Raw genomic sequence first — 26,735 nt, 5'->3', positions numbered from 1 at the left:
CCCCTCAACTTTCTACTGTTTCCATAGTTTTGCCTTTCATGAAGGCCATAGAATTGGAATCAAACAGGATTTACTCTGTTCAGATTGGCTTCTTTCACTTATAAACATGATTTTAAGATTTCTGTGTGTCTTTCTGTGGCTTGGAAGCTCATTTTTTTTTAATCACTGAATCATATTTTATTGTCAATTTGTACTACAGTTTATTTATCCATTTGCCTCCTGAAAAACATCTTGGTTACTCCAATGTTTTGGCAATTATGAAAAAAAGCTGCTATAAACATTCATATGCAAGATTTTGTGTTAATATATGTTTTCAACTCCTAATGGTCATTTCTTGAAAACGTATGTTGACACCAAAATCTGCACAGGAATGTTTATAGCATAAGTTTTCAACTCCTAATGGTTTTTTGATGCTTGATCCTTGAAAGAAAAGCTATAAAGAACATAGACAGAATATTAAAAAACAGAGAGATCACTTTGCTGACAAAGATCCATCTGGCCAAAGCTATGGCTTTTCCAATAGTCATGTACAAATGTGAGAGCTGAACCATAAATAAAGCTGAGTGCCAAAGAATTGATCCTTTTGAACTGTGGTGTTGGAGAAGACTCTTGAGAATCCCTTGGACAGCAAGGAGATCAAACCAGTTAACCCTAAAAGAAATCAACCCCGAATGTTCATTGGAAGGACTGATGCTGAAGCTGAAACTTCAATACTTTGGTCACTGGATGCAAAGATCCAGCTCATTGGAAAAGACCCTGATGCTGGGAAAGACAGAAGGCAGGAGGAGAAGGGGGTGACTGAGGATGAGATGGTTGAATGGCATCGTTGACTCAATGGAGATGAGTTTGAGCAAACTCTAGTAGATAGTGAAGGACAGGGAAACCTCGTGGGCTGCAGTCCATTGGGTTGCAAGGAGTCAGACACAAATGAGTGACTGAACAACAGCAACACGGTCATTTCTGTCCAGGAAGCCAGCTGAGATCCCACGTGACCTTTAATAGACTCGACTCCTCTATTTGTGCACAGAGCTTCTTTTGGTTGTGGTGTTTCCTCAGATGTTCCTTGTTCGTGATGACCTAGACAGTTTTCAGGATTGCTCAGGTGTTTTGAGAACGTGTCCCTTTGGGAATTTGGTGTTTTTCTTGTGATTAGATTGGGATCATGTCACTCTTTTCTTCAACCAAGATTGAAATGATGGACAGCAGGTTCCTTTGGGGGTTCCATAGAAAGCCTGAACCCAGTAGCTGAGCATGTGTCCTTAGGCAGTCTGGTCGCAGATAGTTTTGAGGCTCAAAAGCTGATTTTACTCTCATGCATTTATTACCATATGGTTCCTTAACCTAGAGGCTGGTGTCTGGTAGAGGGGTGGGGAGTGCAGTGACTGGAGATATAGTAGCAGGTGTGCTTTTGTTCTAAGGTGAATCTTAACTGTGCATTGCCAGGCTAAATTTGCTCCTTCAAAAATGACCTCATGTACAGTCAAAATGCTTAGTTACTCTATCAAAGCAATATTAACTTTTTGGTCAAATTCTGTGCATTCTTGTCAGAAAAATGAGGAAACTGGTCAAATAAACACCAGCTGAGCCAAAAAATTGATGCTTTTGAACTGTGGTGTTGGAGAAGACTCCTGAGAGCCCCGTGGACTGCAAGGAGATCCAACCAGTCCTTCCTAAAGGAAATCAGTCCTGGGTGTTCATTGGAAGGACTGATGCTGAAGCTGAAACCAATATTTTGGCCACCTCATGCGAAGAGTTGACTCATTGGAAAAGACCCTGATGCTGGGAGAGATTGGGGGCAGTCATTTTTAAGCTTAAACCAAATGAAATGGCTGTTTGTGGTAGGTTAAAATGATGGAATATCAGGAATTTTAATTAGATCAAACTAACAATAATAATTAGAGATTTTTAGAAGACCTTCTCTCTAGTGATACAGCTGTTTCAAAGCCTTATATATTCAACATCTTTTAGTGTTTTATAATGAAATTTCTCCATACAGGTTCATTGATTATCTCTAGGCTTTTTACATCTTTCTTTAAAAAGGAATCACTCTAAAGCATCTTGATCATTCTTTAAAGATGTCTGCTTCTTTTGAATAAAATTTCCGAAGTGCACACATGGCCGTGCATCTCTGCATATAAGTGCACCCACACTTGCACCCGCATACTCTCGTGCCGGTGCGTCACATATGGGTACGTACAACGTATGCACGCCTGTCACCTCCACGTCTTGGGGCAGAAGGCCTTAGAGAGGCTCCCTTTGGAATTATCAGTCTCTAACTGAGTCTCTAGTCCTCAGCCCCTTTTGTCACAAAGAGTGTCAGTCTCCACCCTGGAAAACTGGAGAAGAGAGAAGACAAGTTGCCCTTTGCGTGAACGCTATCAGTCACCGTGCACGGGGGCATAAGTTTTGCTGCTTTTGTCACATGTAATTCATTGGAAGGAGTGATGCTGAAGCTGAAGTTCCAATACTTTGGCCACCTGATGCGAAGAACTGACTCATTGGAAAAATACCCTGATGCTGGGAAAGATTGAAGGCAGGAGGAGAAGGGGACGACAGAGGATGAGGTGGTTGGATGGCATCACCAACTCAGTGGACATGAGTTTAAGTAAACTCCGGGAGATGGTGATGGACAGGGAGCCCTGGTGTGCTGCAGTCCATGGGATCTCAAAGAGTCGGACACGACCCCCCTCACCCACCTCGCCCCTCACCCCTGGAGTGGGTTGCCATTCCTTTCTCCAGGGGATCTTCCTGACCCAGGAATCGAACTGGGGTCTCCCACATTGCAGGTAGATTCTTTACCATCTGAACCACCAGGGAAGCACCTGCGTAAAGCAATGAAGGCCCAGCACAACCAAAAATATGATAAATAAAAAGAAGTTCAGATGGAAGACATCAGGAAACAGCTCTAAAAAGGCCTCGGATGGCACCTGGGGCAAAGGGTACCCACAGATGAAGAGCACAGTCCTTGTGCCTGCTGTGAGTTGTAGAGAAGACAAGGGACCTGGGGATAAGACACTAGAGGCTCCAGGAAGGGCAGGGCTGGTCTCTATCCAGACCTCATTCATTCTGCCACTCCGTCTGTCGTCCACTCACTCTTCCAGTTCATCCAGAGGGTGAAGCTCGTGAAGCGCTCGTGAAGCGCTGCGTGTCCCAGGCTCTCTCTGTCACTGAGTGAAATGCAGTCAAGAGTGACTTGACTCCTCCTCAAAGAGATGGCACTAGACAGGCAGGAGGAGGATGCCAGTCACAACAATGCGTGATTGAGCTGTTGGAGGGAAGGCTGGAATGCCTAGGGTGGGGACCTCTGACCCAGCCAGAGGCAATTTCTCAAGGGCCTTTCTCAAGAGACAGCTCAACAGCCGCAGGGAAAAGAACAGTATTTATTCAATCATTACTCAGTAACCACTCTAGGCAAAGGGCAGCATTAGTCATGTGGAATGCAAGGCGAATGTGATTTGTGCCACCTTCAAGACTGCCAGCTCCGTTGATGGCTCACTCTCTGGGGATGCCCGCAGCAGTGACATCGCATCACATCTCAGCCTTTAAGCTTCTGGTGCTCCTCAATTGCTTATGGAAAAGGTCCACATCTCTGGGTCTGATTTGAGGTCTTTCCCATCTTGATCCTGGCTAACCTCAAGGTCATACCCACCACACTTAACGCATGTCCCTGGATTCCAACTTTACATCACTGTCCACTCCTATCCTCCCACGTCGCACTGTTTCAGAACAAGTTGCCTCTGCCAAACTGTTTCCTTGTCCTGAAATTACATTCCACCCTTATTTATCCAACCAATTGTCTCTCTACCTGGCTCCCTGCGCTTCCGACAGAATTCACTGTTCCTTCATCTGGGTTCTCACAGCTTCTTACAGACGTCACCATGCTTTCACTTCATGTGTCATCTGATTTGGGTTGATTCATGTACTGGTCACCTTCATCAGCTGAATAATGGCATCCTTAGATCAGGGCTCGAGCAGGACGCTTAGAAAGCACTTAACAAATATTTATCGCTTTGAATTGGCTTCTGTATTTATCAAGATTATTCTGATAGTGATAAGAAAAAAACTGAAAACAACTGAAACGAAACTGAGAATTAATTGGAAATTTCTCTTTCTATTTATTATATTTTTGGTTGTGCTGTGTCTTCATTGCTGTATGCAGATAAGGGCTTCCCTAGTGGTTCAGACAGTAAAGAACCTAACTGCAATGTGGGAGACTCAAGTTCGATCTCTGGGTCGGGAAGATCCCTTGGAGAAGGGAATGGCAACCCACTCCAGTATTCTTGCCTGAAGAATCTCATGGACAGGGGAGCCTGGAGGGCTATAGTCCGTGGCATTGCAAAGAGTTGGACGCCACTGAGAGGCACTTTTCACTCAGATTGTAGCCCCTGGATCAGCATTGGCATCATCTGAGATTTACCAGAAATGCAAACTTAAAATGGGAACCTTATTCAGCCCCAACTCACACCCCTGTGCTTTAACAAGTTCCGCCGAGTGATCCTCACACACACACTCAAGCATGGACAGCAACAGCTTCAGCAACTACAGATTTATTCTCTCAGATACAAGGAGCAGAGCGTCAGCTGGGAGCGGGCTGTCTAAGCTGACCCAGGGCCCGGGTGCTTCCAAATGCTTGGTTCACTGGCTTTGTTCTCAGCTTTGTCTCATGGCTGCAAGACAGCGCTCAGCCTCTGATCAGAATCTCGGAATCACGTCCGGGAACAGGAGGGGCGATTTCTCCTTACACATCCTTTCCATCAGGGAGGAAATCCTCCCCCAAGCCCCAAAGGACCCTCTCCTTTTCCCTCAGGAACCAGGGTCACCTCCCATGGCCTAAGCCATCATGGATGCGGGCGGCGAGGGACCACGGATGGCTCAGACCGAGCCGCATCCACTGCCGGTGGGCTCAGCGGGGCCAGCTCCCTTGAGCGGGTGGGAGAGGGGATGCCCAGACCTGGCGGGGGCTTTGACAGCAGGTGAAGAGGGTCAAGCCAGCTGAGAGGCACCCCCAGGAGGGTCTGCTGCACAGATGACAAGAGGGTGGTCTGGAGCCGTGGTCCCCAGGCTTCTGGGCACCAGGGGATGGTTTCACGGAAGACAATTTTTCCACAAACCAACGGAGGGGAGGGGATGGTTTCAGGATGATTCAAGTGCATTACATTTATTGTGCAAAGTGACAAGTGTGACAAAGTGAAAGTCATTCAGTTGTGTCCGACCCTTTGCGACCCCATGGACTAAACTATCCATAGCATTCTCCAGACCAGAATACTGGAGTGGGCAGCCCTTCCCTTCTCCAGGGGATCTTCCCAACCCAGGGATTGAACCCAGATCTCCCACATTGCAGGCAGATTCTTTACCAGCTTAGCCACAAGGGAAGCCCATTGCACTTTGCCTCTATTATTATTTCATTGTGATACATAATGAAATAGTTATACACCTCACCAAAAGGCAGAATCAGATCGTCAGATTCTCTGAGGAGCATGCCACCTAGACCCGTGGCAGGCCCAGCTCACAGTAGGTTCTCCCTCCTATGAGAATCTAGTGCGGCCCCAGGTCCGGCAGGAGGCGGCGCTCAGGCGGCGATGGGAGCGATGGGGAGTGGCTGTGAATACAGAGGAGGCGTCACTTGCTCGCCCACCACTCACCTCTTGCTGTGCAACCCGGTTCCCAACAGGCCATGGACTGGGCCCGTCCGTGGTCCAGGGGCAGGGGACCTCTGCTCTAGATATTGGAGCCATCCTGTTGCTTTGTCCCCTGATCCGTCAGTTAAACTCTAGGCGTGGGGATCTCCTCTGTGTCTGGGAGCCTTCTCCATGGGTCATGGATGAGCAGGATTTTCCAGGTGTATCAGGTGAGTCTTCACTCGCTCAAAAGGGCCAAGGAGAGAGGCGGGGCAGGCAGAGTCCCCCAGGCATCACCTGCCCCACGGGTCTGTCCCGAGTGGACGTTGTGAGTCTTCCCCGGTGTCAGGACCACACCCAAACCCCAGCATCACCATCCACGCAGCAGGGCTCCGCCTGCTCAGTCCTCTCATCACCTAGGGTGCCTGACAGCCTCCAGGGACACAGTCCAGGGCATTTGCAATGTCTAAGTTCACGAACAAGGCTTCACTTGGGGACGCCCTGGGAACTGAGGAACCCGGAGGTTTACTGGAGTCCCGCCAAGCCCCCAGCTGGAGGAAGCAGGAGCCTCACTGGAGGGAGGGGTGTTCCGCTTCCAGAGTCAGCTTCCGTCCAACAAGCCAGGCCGCCTCACCGACATGGGGCTCCCCGGGGGCAGCAGGGACCGAGGCAGCACGTGGGGCCCTAGTGACGAGGGCGCAGCTCCTGCCGAGGCCTCCAGACAGAAAGAGGATGGCGGGGACGAGAGCCCTGCAGGGATTCCAGCCACGCTTGAGCGCTGGGGTCCTGCGGTCCTCCACGGCGAATTATCTGTGATGCTGACTTGGTCGGGTGGTGTTTTTAATTCGCATCCTGGGAGAAGGCTGCAGCCTCGAAGCTCTCCCGTGGAATCTCAGGGAAGGCTCCGCGCCCCGGGGGATTGTTCTGGTTACAAAGCAACGCTGAGCACGCTGAGCCGGTGGTGCTGAGAACTCTGGCCTGAGGCGTTTCTCGGGGTTGCTCAGGGCTCACTCTGCTCCGGGGCGGAGGGGAAGGCCCCCATGGACGGCGTCTGAGAGGGGCGGCCGGGGCCTGGCTCCCGGCCAGCAGCGGATGGGGCGTCCTGGCGCGGCCTCGCCCGAGGGTCCTGGATCGTCTCCGAGTGGCCCCGGGCGGCCCCGGAGGCGGGGACCCGGGCGCTGACGAGTCGGCTTCCTCAGGGCATCTGACTCCGCTCTGCTCTCCCGGGGCCCCGCAGGGGTGTGTCCAGGTCCCCCCGGAGACGTCCAGGCCCCCGACCACAGCCCTGCGGACCCAGGAGGAAGAATGGGGAGCTTGGAGCCGCACAGAGGTGAGGGCCCCGGCCAGGCGGTCTCCATCCCAGGTGAGGGGCCTCTGGTACCCGGGAGGGGGCCGTGGGGGCGGGACGGAGGCAGACACCAGGTCTGCTGGGAGCCAGCTCTGCCCCAGCTCGCTGTGTGACCGCCGTCACCAACCTCCCAGCACCTCGGCCTCCTTCTCTGCAAAAGGAGGCGGTGATGACGACTGAGCGCATCCTGGACTGGACTCGAAAAGCAGTGTTTGCTTCCTTCTGCCTTTTGGCAAATTGCTTGACCTCTCTGACCTGCGGTTTCTTCCTCTGCAGATATAATGATGCCCATGACATTGATCTGTGGGGAAAGTATGATAATAGCTGATGTGTATGCATTGGCTCAGCATTTATTCTGTGACGCTCCATCTTCACTTCTTCACATGTATTATTCACTCATTCACTCTCTCAAAGGACCCCTGAACTAGGTACTATTTTCATGTCCTTGTACAGATGAGGAAAGGCGATACGGAGGTCATGAATCCAACCCCAGGCCTGTAGCGGGTAGAACAGCCTGGCTGCTCACTGATGTTAGCTTGGGGGGAAAAGTGGAAGATTTATCTCTGAAATATTAGCATAGTTATTCTGAGCAATGGGCCCAGGGGCCATTTTAAGTGTCTGTTTTGGGATTTTTGTCAGTTTTCGGGTCTCCTACCATGAAATGTGTGACTTTCATTATGAAACACGCACGCGAGAGTCTCATCATAGGATAACATATATCAGAATGGAAACCACAGTTCAGCTCTTCTTGATCTGGTGCTCTGCAGGTCGCTGAGAAGAAGAGAGGGTCATATAGTGCCATTTGTGGGAAGCTTCCCGAAGAGGTGACCCCAGCAAGACAGATGCAGATTGTGGGGGAGAGGCGGGGCAGTTGTTTCATGAGGTCGGAGGTGACCTTTCTTTGGAGGTGATGAAGGCGTGCTCGGACTAGACAGAGACAGTAGTTGTCCAACATGGTGAATGGACTAAATGTCAGTGAATTGTACACTTGACAAGGGTTAATTCTATGTGATGTGAATTTATCTTAATCTTTTACGATGGAGAAGCTTATTCCTGTCCAGGGTTGGATCTGCTGGAATGACCCCCCCCCACACACTTCCTCCCAGGGAAGGCGCTCCAGTGGGGAAAGCCTCCTCTGCAGGTTTTGCCTGAGGCTCTGGGGGAGGCCAGTCCCCTGTTGGGGCCCCAGCATCCTGTGGAGGGCACTTATCAGGCCCCTTGGAGCCTTAGGGCCTTTTCTGGATGAGAAGCCCCCTCCCCTGCCTCCTGCCCCCTCCTGGCTGCCTGGAAGATCCATCCTGTCACAGCCTCCAGCCCCAGGGCAGAGGGTGGGGGGCGGGGGGCAGGTCCGTGCTCGCTGCCCCCTCATCGGGCTTAACTGTTCTTTCCCTGTGATGGGAAACTGTGATGTGGTCGTTCCAGGTGAGTCACTTACCCCCAAGCCCCCTCCGTCCTTCATGTGTGACCCCCAGGGTCTCCCGGAGCCACAGCTGGAAAGTTGCTGTCACAAGATAAAGGGAAGGAAATGAGGTGGCAGAACTCGGAAGCACCACCCCCACCCCTGCCAGCCCCAAGCAATCTCCTGGCCTGGAATCTTCTCCCAGCTCCTCTGCCCTTGGGAGAAGCCTGCTCCACAAACCCAGCCCTGGAGTGGTCACACCGCACCTGCCCTGTGGCCTCGGGGCCTCCTCGGTGCAGGGACCAAGCTGGTTCCCAGTTTCAACGCTTTTAGGAGCAGGGGTGGGTGAAGGGGTCTGTGACGAGAGAGCTCTGAGGCCCTGCAGGCGCAGCAGAGAGCCCTCCTTCCCTCCTACAAAGTCTTCCTTGTGGCTCTGACGGTAAAGAATCTGCCTACAATGTGGGAGACCCAGGTTCGTTCCCTGGGTGGGGAAGATCCCCTGGAGGGGAGGGCATGGCAACCCACTCCAGTATTCTTGCCTGGAGAATCCCATGGACAGAAGAGCCTGGTGGGCTACATCCATGGGGTCACAAAGAGTCGGACAGGACGGAGTGACTCACACTTTCACTTTTCCCTCCTCCAAACAGCCAGCGGTTGGCAACGGTCTCCGGAAGATTTCTATGGGGAGACAATAAAATCTTGTGTTTCAATCTGAGCTCTGCTTTCTCTGCGTCCTTGAGCTTGGGTTTCCTTCCTTGTTCAAGGGGAAGGTAGGAGCAGCCCCTGCCCCAGCCCCCAGGTCCCCCCAGAGGTGGAGAAGCTGGCATAGCCGAGGGGGCGAAGGCCGGCAGGCCCTGCAAAGGAGCCAGGAGACCCCGAGCTGTGGCTATGGGATGTCGGCAGCCTGGGAGAGGGGCCGCCACCAAGGCCCGCACACTGTCGCTTTCACACATTTTCCAAAGCCGCCTTATTTATTTTCCCAGGGATCAACCCCCTGGGGTTAGAGCTGGAACTCCCAAGGAGGCTTTCATTAGCTTTCTGATGTAAATAAGGAAACTTTCTTCCTCCTGGCTGCCAGGAATCTGATCCCTTCCCTCCCCGGGAGGGAGGTGTCCTGCCCTATGTGGGCACCAGGGAGATCACTGGACCAGTTTCCACCTCACCCTGGAAGGAACGAGTGACCATGGTTACCGTCGGGGCCTCCTCCGCTGCAGCGCAAGGGTGCAGCCTGCTCCAGGCCTGGGAAACCCCAGGGCCCCCCGACCTCCCACGCCCCCACCTAGAGGAGCAGCTCCAGGCGGTGGGAGAGGGCTTGGCCGCCCAAATCTCAGCCTCCGACTGGATGTAAGACCCTTCTTGCTGTTGTTGTTGCTCAGTCGTGTCCGACTCTTTGTGTCCCCATGACTGTAGCTCACCAGTAGTTTCCCAGGCAAGAATATGGGAGAAGCTTGCCATTTCCTTCTCCAGGGGATGTTCCTGACCTGGGGATCAAACCCATGTTTCCTACATCGGCAGGCAGATTTTTTTTTTTTAACCACTGAGTCACAGGGGAAGCCTTGAGGGGGACATGGAACATCTCTAAACCTCGGCTTCCTTATCTGTGAGATAGAGACAACACCTCTCCCTTCGTGGGGTGTGGGTTCATTTGCTCAGGCTGCTGGAGCCAAGTACCACACATTGACAGGACTGTCTCACACGAGGGAAGGGTCTGTCCTAAGACTCCATCCTTGGCTTGCAGGCGGCCACCTTCTTTCTGTGTCTCTGCACAACATCGCCCCTCTATGTCTGTCTGTCTGTCCTTTTTCTAAGGACACAGTCATTGTGAATTAGGACCCATCCTAATGATCTTACCTTAACAATTACATCTGTAAGGACCCTGTCTCTGGAGAAGGTCACGTTGGGAGGCATTAGGGCTATGAACTTGAACATGAATTTGGGGGGATGAATCCCACCCATATCATGGCAGTTGCCATGGTGATAGGAGGTGGGGGTGAGGAAAGGATCATATACATGTTCTCTCTTCTCTCCTAGAGGAGGGGAGCCCTGGTCCTGGGGACACTTCTCTCGTCCTCTTCTTGCCTGGGCAGTAGAAGCAACTCCTGCAGGGCTCTTGCTGGGTAGTTCCTTACTGTATTCTAGAAGATTCCACTGTACTCTATGATGGACAAGGGCCATGAGCTCAGCATGGTGTCCCGTGACCCAGAGACCTGCTTCAGCACATTCTTCCATTTTGTTTTTTCACCCACAAGCTTCAGGCTTCCTTGTGTAGTAAGCCATCTGGGGTGGTGGCCACAATCCCAGGCCCCAAGTCAGGCCCACCTGCACCCCGTCCCTGACCTCCATCCTCAGCAGTGGAGCTTTGCCAAGCCTCTTCACCTTGGGAACCAAGAAAATGGATCCTATGTGTTGTGTCTGGGACACAGAATGCTCTGGAATCAAATCTCTCGGGCTTGCGTGAGTGCGCCCTCAGTATCCGTGCCCACGTTACGTGGCGGGTCCCTCTCCGTCTCCATCCTCCACGGCCCTCCAGCCTCTGCTGGCTCTGCGTCCTGTCTGAATCTGGGCAACTACTCTGTTCCATTTCCTTCGGGGTCTCCCTTGTAAGCAAGGTAACAGGTCTTGTCCTCCAATTAAAAATAAACTTAAAAAAATAAAATCGGAAAAAAATAAAATGAAATAGTAAAGACCCCTTGGCAGATGTGACTCTGCTTTTCAGGGCGGCTTTCACGAGACCCTGCTTACTGTTTAATTCCCTGTGAGCTGTGAGCAGGAGGCAGGGGGAGAGAGCCTTTCCGGAACATTCCTGGGCCTCCCCCCTGCAGACTGCTCGCCATCTCCATGAATCTTGCAGGCGGACGGTAGGACGAGGGCAGGGGTGTCAGCAGGCTGTGTGCCCCTGATCCCAGGTCACTGCGGGAGACACGCAGTTGAAACCGTCTATTTCTGTGTGGGTCACGAGAAAAGAAGCCGTCAGTCAAGGCTCAAGGAAGGGTTTTGCTTTATCTGTCTCTGCCAAATGGTCCAGCTTCATTACATGCCCTGGCATGCACTGGATGTCGCCCGGGGTGACGGCCACACCCAGGCCCTGACCACACGGGCTCCAGGGGCAGCGGGACAAAGGCTAGAGCTGCCAGCCTCCGACCAGCCTCGGCCACGGTGTGTGCAACCGTGACACACGCCGTGTCCTCCAGGGGCGCAGCCGAGCCAGCAGCGGGCAGCAGGGACCCCGCAGGTCAGTCAGGGACAGCCAGGGGCCGGCAGGCAGGGCAGAGGGGCCAGTGGGGGCCCTGGGGCGAATGGTGCCCTGGAAAGGACTTTTCCTGGGAGCCTGGAAGACAGGAGATTGGGGGAGAAACAAACAGGGGAATCCTTCCTAACTTCCTAAGTACTTATTGAACCCAGTGCTCCTTATACAATAATTCCATTGTTCAAGCTTCTCAAACATGCAAGACAGGGATTGTTGGAATATGGGCTGGAATGGTTATCTTCAGAAGTAGAGCTCCTTGGAGCATGGGGACCACACTTGGGATCTGCTTCTACTCATGGAAGCGAGGGTCATCAGACTGAGATTCAAAGTGCCTGGCCACCGTGTCATTCACCCTGGTGAGGATCTGCAAGATTTCCAGGCTCTTTCTAAGCTCGATCAGGAAGGAACAGAAGGCCTGCACAAACCAGGAGCCCCTCTCTGGGTTCCTCCATGAGGAATGGCCTCTAACTGTGGAATAGGCAAAGAGAAAGTCAGCTTCAACTGGGATCTCATATCGAGGACTAGCATCTCTGTCACTGATGGGTGGATCCCGTCATCGAGCTCTGTCTCCTGGCAAGCCTGAGTGAGGAAGAGTTTGGGTTTCTCCAACAGGGCCAGCCCTAAAGGAAATCATCCCTGAATATTCATTGGAAGGACTGATGCTGAAGCTGAAGCTCCAATACTTCAGCCACTTAATGCGAAGAGCTGACTCACTGGAAAAGACCCTGATGCTGGGAAAGATTGAAGGCAGGAGGAGAAGGGGACGACGGAGGGTGAGATGCTTGGATGGCATCATCAATTCGATGGTCATGAGTTTGAGTAAACTCTGGGAGATGGTGAAAGACAGGGAAGCCTGGCGTGCTGCAGTCCATGGGGTTGCAAAGTATTGGACACAACTGAGTGACTGAACAACAGCAAGAGGAAAGAAATACTAGTGATTATTCCCAGAGGGGTAAAACACTCTGTGCATAGATGTAAGGTTTTGTTTTGTTTCTTTTAGTTTTGGTTTTTTGTTTTTTTTTTCTGTTTGATCAACTCTGAAATAGGTCCACATGACCATTTTGTATCGGTCTTCTCTCTAATCACCACTGTTCAACGTCAACCATCATGAAATTAGAAGAAGCTTTCTCCTTGGAAGAAAAGCTATGACAAACCTAGACAGCATTTTAAAAATCAGAGACATCAAAAGTCTTGGAGTCTCAGCATCAGTTCTTCCAGTGAAAGTTAGTCAGTGTGTATGTAATACACAAAATAAAGTCAGAATGTTCCTGCCCCTGGAGGAAAAGGACGGGCAGAGCAGCAGTTGCCCTGGGAAGTTCTGTTTCGAGTCCTCTCGCCCAATGCCTTGGCACAAGCCGAGCTCTTGGTTTGGATGATGGTTTCTGTTCCGCGGCTCATGCTCAGCCCTGTCTGTATGCCTGCACTGTGCTCAGCTCTGGGGAGAGAAACTCCAGGAGGACGGGGTCCATGCCGCCCCCCGGACGCTGGGTTGGGAGCTGATTTCGGTTCCTGATCTTTCTCCCCGTTCCCAGGGGAGGGCGGGGGTCTCCCTCTGCTCAGTCTGTCATCGCCTGGACCCCGAGTCGCCCATGGGGTGACTTGAGACGGGGACTCCCACCCGGGCGACCTGGTGAGCGTGTTAAAAAGACAGAAACCAGCGTCACCCCACCTTAAAGAGTTTGGTCCCTGCCCTTGAGGCCACGCTCTTCCAGTTTGGGTTGAGGGGAGTGAAGAGGAGATAAAGTTAGATCAGTGAGCGTATTAGTGAGATAAGAGACGGAGTAAAACACGTCTCCAGGAATGGGGTTGTTGCTGTTTGTTGTTTAGTCTTCCGACTCTTTGTGACCCCACGGACTGTATCCTGCCAGGCTCCTCTGTCCGTGGGATTTCCCAGCAAGAATACTGGAGTGGGTTGCCATTGCCTCCCCCAGGAGATCTTCCCCACACATGTCTCCTGCAGGCCCATTCTTTACCACGGAGCCAGATCACCGAGCACATTGGTAAAATAAGAGACAAAGAAAGACATACCTGCGGACACCTATGGGGCCCCGACCTAGTAACCTGTGGGGATCCTAGCACACCTAATCTCGAGGTCCCCGCATAAACTGGGCTGATTTTCTGGCCACTGTGTACACAGAGCTCAACAGTCTATAAACACCCGGTGAGGACATCGTGACTCCTGTTCCCCTACAGCCCCCCTTCCTCGAGCCAGGGCTTCCTACTTGGCTTGGAATGCCTTTAGGGTAATTTTTTCTCACTGTCTCAGGGATCTGTCTTGGGTCCTCAGTGCCCAGGGCCCCCAGGAATGGACCTGCTGATGAAGCCTGATCTCAGGACTCTGGAGTCCCCACACTCCCTGCCTTGACATGTGTGTGCATGCTTAGTCACTAAGTTGTGTCTGAATCTTTGTGACCCCATGGACTGTAGCCCACCAGGCTCCTCCGTCCATGGCATTTTCTGGGCAAGAATACTGGAGTGCGTTACCATTTTCTCCTCCAGGGGATCTTCCTGATCCAGGGATTGAACCCATGGCTCTTGTGTCTACTTCATTGGCAGGCAGATTTTTTCCCACTAGCTACTTTAATAGAAAATAAAAGAAATTTTAAAAAGAAACTTTACTGAGAAGCAACATAAATATATCTGGGGAAAAAAAAACAATCATCTGAACGAATTCAATGATTTAATTCATCTTAGACTTCAACTGATCACAACCAACTTTTACAACAGATGTTCACGGTTTGGGTTCTGTTCAGGCTAGTATATTTTTTTTAAACTTTTTGTTTTGTCTTGGGGTATGGCCGATTAGCAATGTTGTGATAGTTTTAGGTGGACAGCAAAGGAACTCAAGCCGCATACACACATGGGTCCATTCTCCCCAGACTCCCCGCCCAGCCAGGCTGCCACTAGCAGCGGGCAGAGTTCCCTGTGCTGGGCAGTAGGACCCTGTTGGTTGCCCACTTTATTTATTTATTTATTTTTTAATTTTTTTATTAGTTGGAGGCTAATTACTTCACAACATTTCAGTGGGTTTTGTCATACATTGATATGAATCAGCCATGGATTTACACGTCTTCCCCATCCCAATCCCCGCTCCCACCTCCCTCTCCACCCGATTCCTCTCGAAACATCCCACCCTCGCCTTCTCCCACAGAGTTCAAAAGTCTGTTCTGTATTTCTGTGTCTCTTTTTCTGTTTTGCATATAGGGTTATCGTTACCATCTTTCTAAATTCCATATATATGTGTTAGTATGCTGTAATGTTCTTTGTCTTTCTGGCTTACTTCACTCTGTATAAGGGGCTCCAGCTTCATCCATCTCATTAGGACTGGTTCAAATGAATTCTTTTTAATGGCTGAGTAATATTCCATGGTGTATATGTACCACAGCTTCCTTATCCATTCATCTGCTGATGGGCATCTAGGTTGCTTCCATGTCCTGGCTATTATGAACAATGCTGCAATGAACATTGGGGTGCACGTGTCTCTTTCAGATCTGGTTTCCTCAGTGTGTATGCCCAGAAGTGGGATTGCTGGGTCATATGGCAGTTCTAGTTCCAGTTTTTTAAGAAATCTCCACACTGTTTTCCATAGCGGCTGTACTAGTTTGCATTCCCACCAACAGTGTAAGAGGGTTCCCTTTTCTCCACACCCTCTCCAGCATTTATTGCTTGTAGACTTTTGGATAGCAGCCATCCTGACTGGCGTGTAATGGTACCTCATTGTGGTTTTGATTTGCATTTCTCTAATAATGAGTGATGTTGAGCATCTTTTCATGTGTTTGTTAGCCATCTGTATGTCTTCTTTGGAGAAATGTCTGTTTAGTTCTTTGGCCCATTTTTTGATTGGGTCATTTATTTTTCTGGAATTGAGCTGCAGGGGTTGCCCACTTTAAATAGAGCAGAGTTTGCGTGTCTCCCCCACGCTCCCTAACCTTCTGTTCTCCCCATTCTTACCCCCCGGCCCCTCCACCTCACCCCGAGCTCCCCTCCTCGGCCGCGGCAATCACAAGCTCCTTCTCAAAGTCTGTGAATTGGTGCAGGCTAGTTTATTCCTTTGTCCTTCTTTTTTTTTTTTTTTGACATATGCTTTATTTCTTCTGGATTATATCACTACCTAGGAGTAGAATTTCCTTTGTCCTTAGTTGATAAAAAGCCTCCTGGTACCAGCGTTCAGAAGCATCAGTGACTCCATATTGCCAGCCTGTGGTGATCTTATCCTGAAGACTAGACGGGGATAGTAGGATTTTTTCTTTTTTCTTCCTTTTGAGCATTTCCATCTCTTTTCTACTTGAGTGATAATCAGACTACACATCCACATACCACCCAAGCCTTGCTATGCCTTCACTGTATATTTTCACATTAGATTTTTATAACAAAGCCATAATGTGTGGCTGTTATTTATGCTTAAAATAAAGATGAGGAAAATGACTTAAGTGACTTCCCTATAGTGTCAGAACACCATCCTTTTAGCTGCACCCAGATTGCCTTCTTCAGGTATGCACTCTTTGTCCTCTGATAGAAAAAAAAAAGTTTTTCATCTTTTTTGTTTGTTTTTTAAAGAAACGGCCCTGGCTGCTTTGTTTGTGTTTTTTTTTTTTTTTTTGGCCGAGTGGTATGCAGAATTTTAGTTTCCCATCCAGGGATCGAACACATGTCCCCCTGTAGTAGAAGTGCAGAGTCTTAATCACTGGACCACCAGGGAAATTCTCAAGATTTTTTTTTTTCATCTTTTTGTGACACCACAACCCCAAATCGAGTCTGACAGCAAATGAGTGCAGGATGCCGGGGGTGGGGGTAGATCAGGAGATAAAATTCCACATGGGAAATCCTGATAAGACTTCAGCTGGCAGCCTGGGGGCTGAGAAAGGAGGGAGAAGCAGAAAGAGGACAGATGCTTCCTGGGTGCAAGGTGAGTGACTCACGGGGTCCATCCAGAGGGATGGGGACACATGCCTTTGCATAAAACGGTCGCTGTCTTCAGCATGTCTGAAGTCTTTCCCAACCCTGATTTCTAAAGCATTGACGGATATGTGACTTTTGGGTGTTGGCTAGAAGTTAGGCATGAGCAGCGAGTGGTGACCTAGCCAAAAAGGATGGTCTCAAAATGCCATCCCAGACACATCCAGGAGATCTCACGGATATGTTACAAAACTAACCCCAGAGACTTTTCCAACTCCAGCACCTGCACCCTAGGCATACAGTGGATACAAAAACTAACCACAAGGGCTTCCTCAAGTAACCCTGGGGAGCTAGGAGCCCATTAAGGGTTCGTAAATATTCTACACATAAATAGATCTGATTATTACAGACCCAATTATGGGAAGACATACACAACAGAGCCTGCTGTTACATAACTTGCAATTGTCAACTGGTCTTGAGCATATGCCCATTTCCATTTCCTTTTATTATTTTTTTCATTTATTTTTATTAGTGGGAGGCTAATTACTTTACAATATTGGAGTGGTTTTTGCCATACATTGACATGAATCAGCCATGGATTTACATGTGTTCCCCATCCCGATCCCCCCTCCCACCTCCCTCCCCATCCCATCCCTCTGGGACTTCCCAGTGCACCAGCCCCGAGCACTTGTCTCATGCATCCAGCCTGGGCTGGTGATGTTTCACCCTAGATAATATACATGTTTTGATGCTGTTCTCTCAGATCATCCCACCCTTGCCTTCTCCCATAGAGTCCAAAAGTCTGTTATATATATCTGTGTCTCTTTTTCTGTCTTGAAAATAGAGTTATTGTTACCATCTTTCTAAATTCCATATATATACGTTAGTATACTGTATTGGTGTTTATTTTTCTGGCTTACTTCACTCTGTATAATGGGCTCCAGTTTCATCTATCTCATTAGAACTGATTCAAATGAATTCTTTTTAACGGCTGAGTAATATTCCATGGTGTATATGTACCACAGCTTCCTTATCCATTCATCTGCTGATGGGCATCTAGATTGCTTCCATGTCCTGGCTATTATAAACAGTGCTGCGATGAACATTGGGGTGCACGTGTCTCTTTCAGATCTGGTTTCCTTGGTGTGTATGCCCAGAAGTGGGATTGCTGGGTCATATGGCAGTTCTAGTTCCAGTTTTTTAAGGAATCTTCACACTGTTCTCCATAGCGGCTGTACTAGTTTGCATTCCCACCAACAGTGTAAGAGGGTTCCCTTTTCTCCACACCCTCTCCAGCATTTATTGCTTATAGACTTTTGGATAGCAGCCATCCTGACTGGCGTGTAATGGTACCTCATTGTGGTTTTGATTTGCATTTCTCTAATAATGAGTGATGTTGAGCATCTTTTCATGTGTTTGTTAGCCATCTGTATGTCTTCTTTGGAGAAATGTCTGTTTAGTTCTTTGGCCCATTTCCTTCTATTGACTGGTGGTGGGTACAAACCTTATTGCACACAAGGCACAACAAAAAGAAGGAGACGGGAAGTGTGAAAAGAGGGGAGCCAAGAGACATGGGGAGACTGACTCCTTCAGGGTTGGCCGGCACTCATGTCTGGGGAGTGTCTTTCTAATAAAAGATCTGTCCACTTGAGCTGAACTGAAACTTGTTTCAGTTTTAAACCCTATAGTCCTTTCTTCCAAATCTTTGTTGCAATGAGACAAGAACCGAGGAAGGGAAGTAAACCTACCTGACAAAAGAAATAAATAAAAAAATATGTTGTTAAAGAACAGTCACAAGACCACCCATTACCTCCAGGATGGTCTCAGACTTGAGCTCTTCAGGCACAAAAGAAAGCCCTTCAAAGGGTTTCTTCATGCTGATTATAAATTGCTGTCGTTGTGGAGTTCAAAGACCTCCATATATTTGCAACATGAGTTTGAGCAAACTCAGGAGATTGTGAGGGACAGGGAAGCCTGGCATGCTGCAGTCCATGGGGTCGCAAAGCGTCGGACACGGTTGAGCGACTGAACGGCAACATGACATACACAAGGGATTTTTTGTGCTCACGTATTTCTTAGCCACTAAACTCAAAGCAGTTAGACCCCTTACCCCAAAGTGTTTCTCAGGCACTTCTTAAATAAATCCTTCCTGCAGATGGTAGGATGGCTGTTAAAAGGGTCTATAATTGGCTCAGTGTCCAAACTGGCCCAAAGTTCAAGTAAACTTTGAAACTCTGACTGTAAAAGGAGTTGTATATATCTGTGTGCGTGCTCAGGCGTGTCCAACTCTTGGCGACCCCATGGACTGCAGCCCGCCAGACTCCTGCCTGAAAATCCCACCATGGGATTTTCCAGGTTAGAATACCGGAGTGGGTTACCATTTCCTACCCCAGGGGATCTTCCCCACCCAGTGATCCAGCCTGCGTGTGTCTCCTGTATTTGCAGGCAGATTCTTGACCACTGCACCGGGAGTTTATGGGAGAGATGAGAGAGCTCAGCGCCATCAGTTTCAATCCACTCATTCAATTAATTTGACAAATATTTACTGATGTTCCTAAATAAAGCTCAAACAGATCACGGGTCTCTTACAAGTCCTAGAGCCTGTGAAGTAGCAGAGTGTATAAGTGAGTAATACAGCCGCTATTACAAACAGCAGTCTATTTGTATTATAAAATAAGTCCCAAGTCTCAGGGACTTAACACACTGGACGGTCATTTCTTCCTCACATGAAGTCTGATGAGCATTCCCATAGCTAACGATGGGTTTCCCTGATGGCTCAGACAGTAAAGAATCCACCTGCAATGCCGGAGACCTGGGTTCGATCTCTGCATTGGGAAGATCTCCTGGAGGAGGGCATGGCAACCCGCTCCAGTATTCTTGCCTGGAGAATCTCCATGGACAGAGGAGCCTGGAGGGCTACAGTCCACCGGGTCACAAAGAGTCGGACAGGACTGAGCGCCTAAGCACAGCACAGAGCTAATTATAGCCGAGAAAAGTAAGGCTCTGCCTCTACCGCCCCAGCTTCAGCCAACTTTGCTTTTGTTGTTGTTCAGTCGCTAAGTCGTGTCCGACTCTTTGCGATCGCAGGGACTGCAGCCCACCAGGGGCCTGGGGAGCAGGTGTGTCAGGGTCCTCACAGGGTACTATGGCAGGGCCCCGTCTGTAAACCCGGAGGATGTGGTGATTCCAGCTCTCTGAGGCTAAGGGCGGTGCTGAGGGAGGCAGCTCTGCCCAGAGTCTGCCCTGGGGGCTCTGGCTTAAGACACGGCTCCTGGTGGTACCCCAACTTGAAACACAGCTCCTGGCCTGCTCGTGGGCTCTTGTGGAGATCCAGTGCCTTAGAGAGGATGGCCAGATACCATGGTATCCAGGAGTCCTCACCCTGCCCTGGTCCCATCCTGGGTTAAATGTAGACTTGGGAGAATTCCCTGGCTTTCAGTGGGGAGGACTCTGCCCTTTCACTGGTTGGGCCTGGGTTCAATCCCTGGTTGGGGAACCAAGACCCCGCAAGATGGGCGCTATGGCCAAAAAAAGAGAGAGACAGAGTTGGAAAGACAAACAGATTTCTAGCTTTAAAAAAGAGGAAATGGAATATTACAGAGCATCAAGCCTGGTCCCGCAGATGAGTGCTCTTCACACAAGAAGGCTGAGGTCCCATGCTTGGGGATCCACTGTGTCTGCCTTGGTTAGCCCAGGGCCAGCCTTTGACTGCCTGGACCCGGCTCCCTGGAAGCCCTGACCGCACCTGGGTGTAGTTTAGGGCGGGCTCATGGCAACTAAAAACTGATGGCATCCTGTGGATGACAGCAGCCACCAAGTGCCACGGCAGCCCTGGAAAGCCCGCGTCTGTGTGCCAGGGGAACGGAACGGCCGTCGGGATGTGGGACCTGCCTGGAGATCATCCGTCTTTCTCAGTGTGAACCACGACCCTTACAGCTCAAAGGGGAGCCTTGCCAGATCCTGGCAGATACACGGCCTCTGCACTCTGCTGCCATCTGGTGGTGGCTTGTGGCCTCTAACAGCCTTTGATACTTGACCCCGTAACTGGAAATGCCTTGTGAGAGCGGTAGGTTTGGGCCAGAACACAGTAGCACGCGAGTCCGAGATGGGCCACCTTTCTGCACATCTGGATCACTGACGGCCATAGGTGCTGCGGCCCTCTCAGCAGGGGGCCCTGACGGTGGGTTGGTGACCCTGACACTCCTACAGCGGTTTCAGTTCCTTCCCCTGCTCAGCTGGTGGTGTCATCAGAGGCAGAAGGGACTTTGAGCGCTGGGGCTGGAAAAGGCGGCTGGAGACTGTGCTGTCAGCACCGCGGCCTCCCTTGGAGCCGGACCAGATGGGCATCAGTGCAGGCAGTCCTCAGAGCGAGGGCATCCGGGGCCGCTCGCTCCAGCGCCTGCACCTCTGGGATTGGAAGCAGCGGGCAGGGGTCAGAAGGCAGACCTCCCAAATCTGCAGGACGGGGGCCTTAGTGCAAGCTACTCAGGGAGCATGCGCACTGCTGACTGGCTGCCTTCAGACCGGGGTGGGGAAAGGACAGTGGTGCAGAGCTTAGAACTGAAATTAACCAAGATTAACCTTCCCTGGAGGCTCAGCTGGTAAAGAGTCTGCCTGCAATGCGGGAGACCTGGGTTCAGTCCCTGGGTTGAGAAGATCCCCTGGAGAAGGGAATGACAACCCATTCCACTATACTTGCCTGGAGAATTCCAAGGACAGAGCAGCCTGGTGGGCTACAGTCCATGGGGTCACAAAGAGTCTGACACGACTGAGTGACTAACACTGCTTCTACTACTAACCACAATGTACCAAGACGTCCCCTGGAATTTGCCAGCCTTCAGTAGACTCCATGCATGCCTGTGTGCTAAGTCACTTCAGTCATGTCCGGCTCTTTGTGACCCTGTGGGCCGCAGACTTCCAGGCTCCTCTGTCCATGGGGTTCTCCAGGCAAGAATACTGGAGTGGGATGCCATTTCCTCCTCCAGAGATCTTCCCAACCCAGGAATCAAACCAGCAGCTCTTACATCTCTTGCAGCAGGAGGCAGGCTCTTTACCACTAACGCCACCTGGGAAGCCCTCAATAGGCTCCAGGGTTCTAAAATATTGGATACCACAGAAAGCCCCAGTGGGTCAGCTCTGAGTACTCTCTCAGGACTGGTTCCACCTTCTCCCTGTTCTCTTTCCACCCTTGTTGTCCAGTCGCTCAGTCGTGTTCACTCTTTGCGACCCCAGGGACTGCAGCACGCCAGGCTCCTCTGTCCTCCACTATCTCCTGGAGTTTGCTCAGACTCATGTCTGTTGAGTCAGTGATGCCATCCAGCCATCTCATTCTACTACCTGGGCACCCACCAACAGTCTGTAGTTTGCACTGAGACTTCACCACATTTCTTGGACCAAAAACTATTTTAAAATCTGGGTTCCCAACCCTGGGCCAGGGACTGGTACCAGTCCAAGCCCTGTTAGGAACCAAGCCACACAGCAGAAGGTGAGGGGGCAGGTGAAACCCAAACCATCCCCCACCCCCGTCCATGGAAAAATTGTTTTCCACAGAACTGGTCCCTGATGCCCAAAAGTTTGGGGACCGCTGTTCTAACTGAAGCAGAATATTCATCAGGGTGATTCGAAGCATTGTTTGGGCCAACTTTGTGTAGTTTGGACTAATCTGGAAAGCCTGTTAAAATACACATTCCTGGACCTCATCCTTGGAGACTCTGATTGAGTGAATCTGAAGTGCAGGAAGACTGAGCCTCTTTGGGATTCCCATGTAGCTCAGCAGTAAAGAATTCACCTGCTGATGCGGGAGACAGTGGTTCCACCCCTAATCCAGGAAGATCAAATATGCCTTGGAGCAACTAAGCCCCTGGACAACTATTGAACCCGTTCGAGAGCCTGGGGGCCAGAAACACCAAGCCCACCTGCTTCAGAAACTACTGAAGCCCAAGTGCCTAGAGCCATGCTCTGCAACAAGAAAAAACACCGCAGTGAGAGGCCATGACTGCAACATGTAGCCCTCCCTCTCTGCAAGTAGAGGAAGGCCCACGCAGCAGTGAAGACCCAGCACGGCCAAAACTAAATTAAATTCAAGAGCTAGCCTTCTGTGAGCTCCCCGGGTGATCCTTCTGTTTCTCAGGCCACACTTTGGGTAGGACTGATTTATACTGCGTTTCATCACTAGAGAACACGGGACAGCTAGCTGGTGGCTTTCATTTAAAATGCTGCGAGTATGTGGTCTGTGCCAAAACCCAGCCTAGCTTGAGACTTTATTGCTGAGTCCAATTTGTACTGCTCTCTGTAGAACAGAAAAATAAATCAAGAGACGAGTTGTGGGGGTAAGGAAAAACAACTTTATTTGGAAATCCCTTAGGATAGAGAAGATGGTGGACTCCTGTCCCAAAGAATCATTTTAACTGAGTTATAATTCAGGCTCCTTTTATACTAAAAGGGGGGTGGGTGTGGCTGGTTTCTGCAGCCATTTGCTTTTCCACTTCTTTAAAAAATTATTTTTATTTAAGTATTAATTTTTTTTTTTTTACAATGTTGTGCTGGTTTCTGCCAAAGGTGCTGGGGTCCCTTATTCTTGCAGCAGTCCATGTAGGTCTGGTCATATTGGTGTTCCTATTACCCTCCCAGCAAGAAAAATAGTTATCCTCTGTTTATCACTATATGAATGGCAGAGTGTACACCTCTTAAGGTCAGAGCCTTGAGAATGGGATGTCTTGGGTATTTCAGGCTATAGGCGACATTCTTTTACAAAATGAGCAGAGTCAGCATGACTAAGCGGAGGCAACAGAGCAGGAAGATCAGAGCTGAAGGGATGGATTCCATGAGCAGTCAGGTTTGTTCTTTGTAAGAATGTGCCTGTGCTGAGAGCCAGGAGCTGCAGAATCCGGGAGACCTGGGTCCTATGGGCTGGGCCATACTGGACAATCGCTCTGTAAGCTTCAGGCCACTGAGTTTATAATTAGAACTAAAACTGCTGACCTCACAGGGATGCAGTGAGGATTATGGAAGGGACAAGTGAAGGGTCCAGAGCCTTCATAGGAAACGGACTTGTTAAGTGTGAGGTAGATTTTTAATGTATATATTTTTTAGAAATTTAACTGCAAGAAACCTCTCCTGACCCCCAATACCCTCGACTCCCACCCCAGCCTTCTGTGTCTCATATACTCATCAAGCGGGTCATCTTGGCTTCCACCACTGAGACGGAGCTCCTAGGAGGCTGGACCTAGCCTGTCAGTTCACTCCTACCCCACCCAGGGTCTTGTACAGAGTGCTTGGGACGTGCAGATGGTCAACACATATATATAGTCTGCTAGTGCCAGCCTCCAAGAAGCTCAGTGTCACAGGTGGAAACCAAGACAACCCATTTGATGAGTGTGTGTGTATATATATATATATGTGTATAAATTGGGCTTCCCAGGTAACACTGGTGCTAAAGAATCCACCTGCCAATGCAGCAGATACAAGAGATGCATGTTCCACCCCTGTGTCGGGAAGATCCTCTGGAAAAGGAAATGGCAACCCACTCCAGTAGTCTTGCCTGGAAAATCTCATGGACAGAGAAGCCTTCAGGGCAACAGTTCATGGGGTCACAGTCAGACATGACTGAGCACATGCACGCGCACACACACGTATATAAATCAGATGGAATGCATGTAGAAACTGTATTAATAACTCTCAACCCAGGTTACACTTGAGAATTCCCTGGGATACATCTCAGAAATTCTGATTCAATTAATCAGAGGCTGTGTATCTCAACCTTGGCCTTACATCAGAATCACCAGGCAAAAATTTTAAATCCATATGCTCAAGCCTCATCTGTCAGCATCTCTTGGGGGAGGACCCAAGGACCAGTAGTTTTAAAAAGCTCTTTCCTCAGAGGAACCCAGTCAGTCAGAGGGGGGCTAGGCGTCACTGGGTCAGATGCAGAGGCAATTGATTGACACAAGCAGTGGGTTAGTCACGTGCTCTTAGGTACAAACTTTACTAACATTTTTTACTTCCTGCCATTCTCGATGTTGGTGGTTTACCTTAATTTGTGTGTGTCCGGTACAGCTCGCTTTTGTGTTCACATCTCTATCTCTTTGGCCATTTGTTACTGATGTTGGGTGACTGTGCAAGTTGAATAATATCCTCTCCTCCCCACCTTTTAAAAATACTTTTATTGATTTACTTTTTCGGCCGTGCTGGGTCTTCACTGCTGCCTAGACTTCTCTCTAGCTGGGGCGAGCGGGGGCTGCTCTCTAGGTGTGGTGCCCAGGTCTCTTGTTGCGGAGCATGGGCTCTAGGGCGAGCGATCTTCAGTAGTTTCAGCACACGCATTCAGCAGGTGCAGCTCCCAGGCTCAAGAGCGCAGGCTCAGCAGTAGTTTACTCAGGGGATTAGCTGCTCGATGGCATGGGGAGGAATCTACCCAGACCACGGATCCCACCCGGGTCTCCAGCATTGGCGGATGCATCCCTCACAACCGAGCGACTAGGCAGCCCCTCCCCCCCCCCCCCCCCCCCAACTTATGTCCACTGGTCTCAGCGAATGCTTGAAAATAGGTTGTTTGCAGATGTGGGCAAACGAAGATGAAGTTGTTCTTGCCTAGGAAGGGCCCTGATCCGACGACCAACGTCCTTAGGAGGTGAGACACACCAAGGGAAGCTCCAGGAGAAGACAGAGGCCGGGGCAAGCTCTTCCGGGCTTCCTGGGAGGAGCCAGCTCTGCTGGCGTGTGGGTTTCAGACTTCCGGCCTCCGCTAAAGTGGAGAGCACGTTGCTCTAAGTCAGCCGGTTTGTGTGATGCGTTACAGCGCCCTAAGAGAATAACAGAGACTTCACTGACATCTGTTGTTTGGGTCTATTTTTCAATGAAACGATTAGAGTCATAATTGTGAAATCATTCTTTTATTGTTCACACACACATCTGCTATTGATACTCATTGAACTTTCTCTAACAAGGGGTCCAAGCTCCCATTCGATGAAATGTACCAAAATTCCTGTATTGTTCCAAAGGATTAGTGGGAATTAATGAATGTGCTGCATATTTAAACTTTCATGGAAGGCTCAGATGATAAAAGCACAACTTGTAAAAAAAAAAAAGACACCCGTTCTTTCCTCTCTTTGGCCATTGGGCACACATTCCCTGTGATCTCACTGGACTCTGTGAACGCCTGGAGGGAGGTTACTTTCCCAACATTTGGAATCGCTGCAGGTCAAGAACTGGTCAAGTTGGATCTGTTTACAAACTCTGCTCAAATTGTCTGAGTGCCTTGTTCTACACGAGAACGGGTATTAGCATGTCTCATACTGTAACAAAAAAAAAAATTATACCAAAAACAGCATGTTATCATTAAGAGGAATTTACATTATGGATTACAAAGACAACTTACTGGTTCTAAAAGTTATAGAACAATTTGTTACAGCTACAAAGAAAGTTAAAAGGTATATTTACATTTCCTTCCCATTAAAAAAAAACCAGAGAAATAAACCAGTTTTATCTATTAATAAATTTAACATAGACAATTTTCATTCATTCCACAAGGATTTCTTCAGTATTCACCCTGTGCCAGCTCCTATTTTAAGAGGCAACACCCTTTATATTTATTTGGGCATATCTGTTGCAGTTATGTAATTTTAATATTATTAATTCAGTTTTAAAAGTTCATCCTCTAATAATAAAGCCCTTCCCAGTCTCATCTTGGGAAATATGGTTTTAAAAAAAGGCTTACGTTTTCATGGGTACAGTTTGAACCATGGGTACAGTTTGAACCCTGGGTATAGTTTGAACCCTGGGTTTACTTTGAACCCTATCAAATACAAAAAAAGGGAGACAATTACAATTACAGCTGGACAGTTGCACCCCCCCCCCCACCCACACACACATATTTTTACTTTAATACAAATGCTGCCGAGCAAGTTCAGGAGAAACAGGTGTTGAGAAGGAGGTGAGCGGAGTCAGAAGGAACACAGTTTGCGTACAAGTTCACTAGGCAGAGAGTGAAGGGTGGAGCACGGGTCAGAATGAAAAGCATTGAAAACAGTTACAAAGTAAAGTGCCAAGTCCCCGAGACAGAGGAACTGCAAAGAAGAAATAAGAAGGCTGATTAAGACAGCTGAGACGAGTAAGCAGGAGGAAAGATAGTGAAAATAAGTGTAAGAAAATCTTTACAAAGGAAGCATCTGATTAGGGGTGATCCCGCCACTTTAAAAAGCAATCGAGTTCAACCTCATCAGAGCCCTT

At 49.5% G+C, this 26,735-nt stretch overlaps 1 protein-coding gene across 12 annotated transcripts in view; it reads right to left on the bottom strand.

The window, feature by feature from the left end:
* Window positions 1-24,651: 24,651 nt before the first annotated feature.
* The window catches only part of PROM1 (prominin 1), a 113,090-nt gene continuing 111,006 nt past the window's right edge, over window positions 24,652-26,735 (bottom strand). For 8 of the 12 annotated variants that reach the window (XM_061145466.1, XM_061145467.1, XM_061145465.1 and 5 more), the window contains 2 exons: window positions 26,224-26,301; window positions 25,385-25,801 (listed from right to left, as the gene is read on the bottom strand). In XM_061145466.1, the coding sequence (XP_061001449.1) occupies window positions 25,747-25,801; window positions 26,224-26,301 (133 nt within the window). In that variant the 3' untranslated portion in view covers window positions 25,385-25,746. Of the gene's footprint in view, window positions 25,310-25,384; window positions 25,802-26,223; window positions 26,302-26,735 lie in introns of those variants that run through there. The other 4 variants (XM_061145476.1, XM_061145475.1, XM_061145471.1 and 1 more) reach the window with 3 other exon arrangements.

Source organism: Dama dama, chromosome 6, assembly GCF_033118175.1.
Source record: "Dama dama isolate Ldn47 chromosome 6, ASM3311817v1, whole genome shotgun sequence".
Taxonomy (NCBI): domain Eukaryota; kingdom Metazoa; phylum Chordata; class Mammalia; order Artiodactyla; family Cervidae; genus Dama; species Dama dama.
This window is presented reverse-complemented; position numbering and strand designations above follow the sequence as displayed.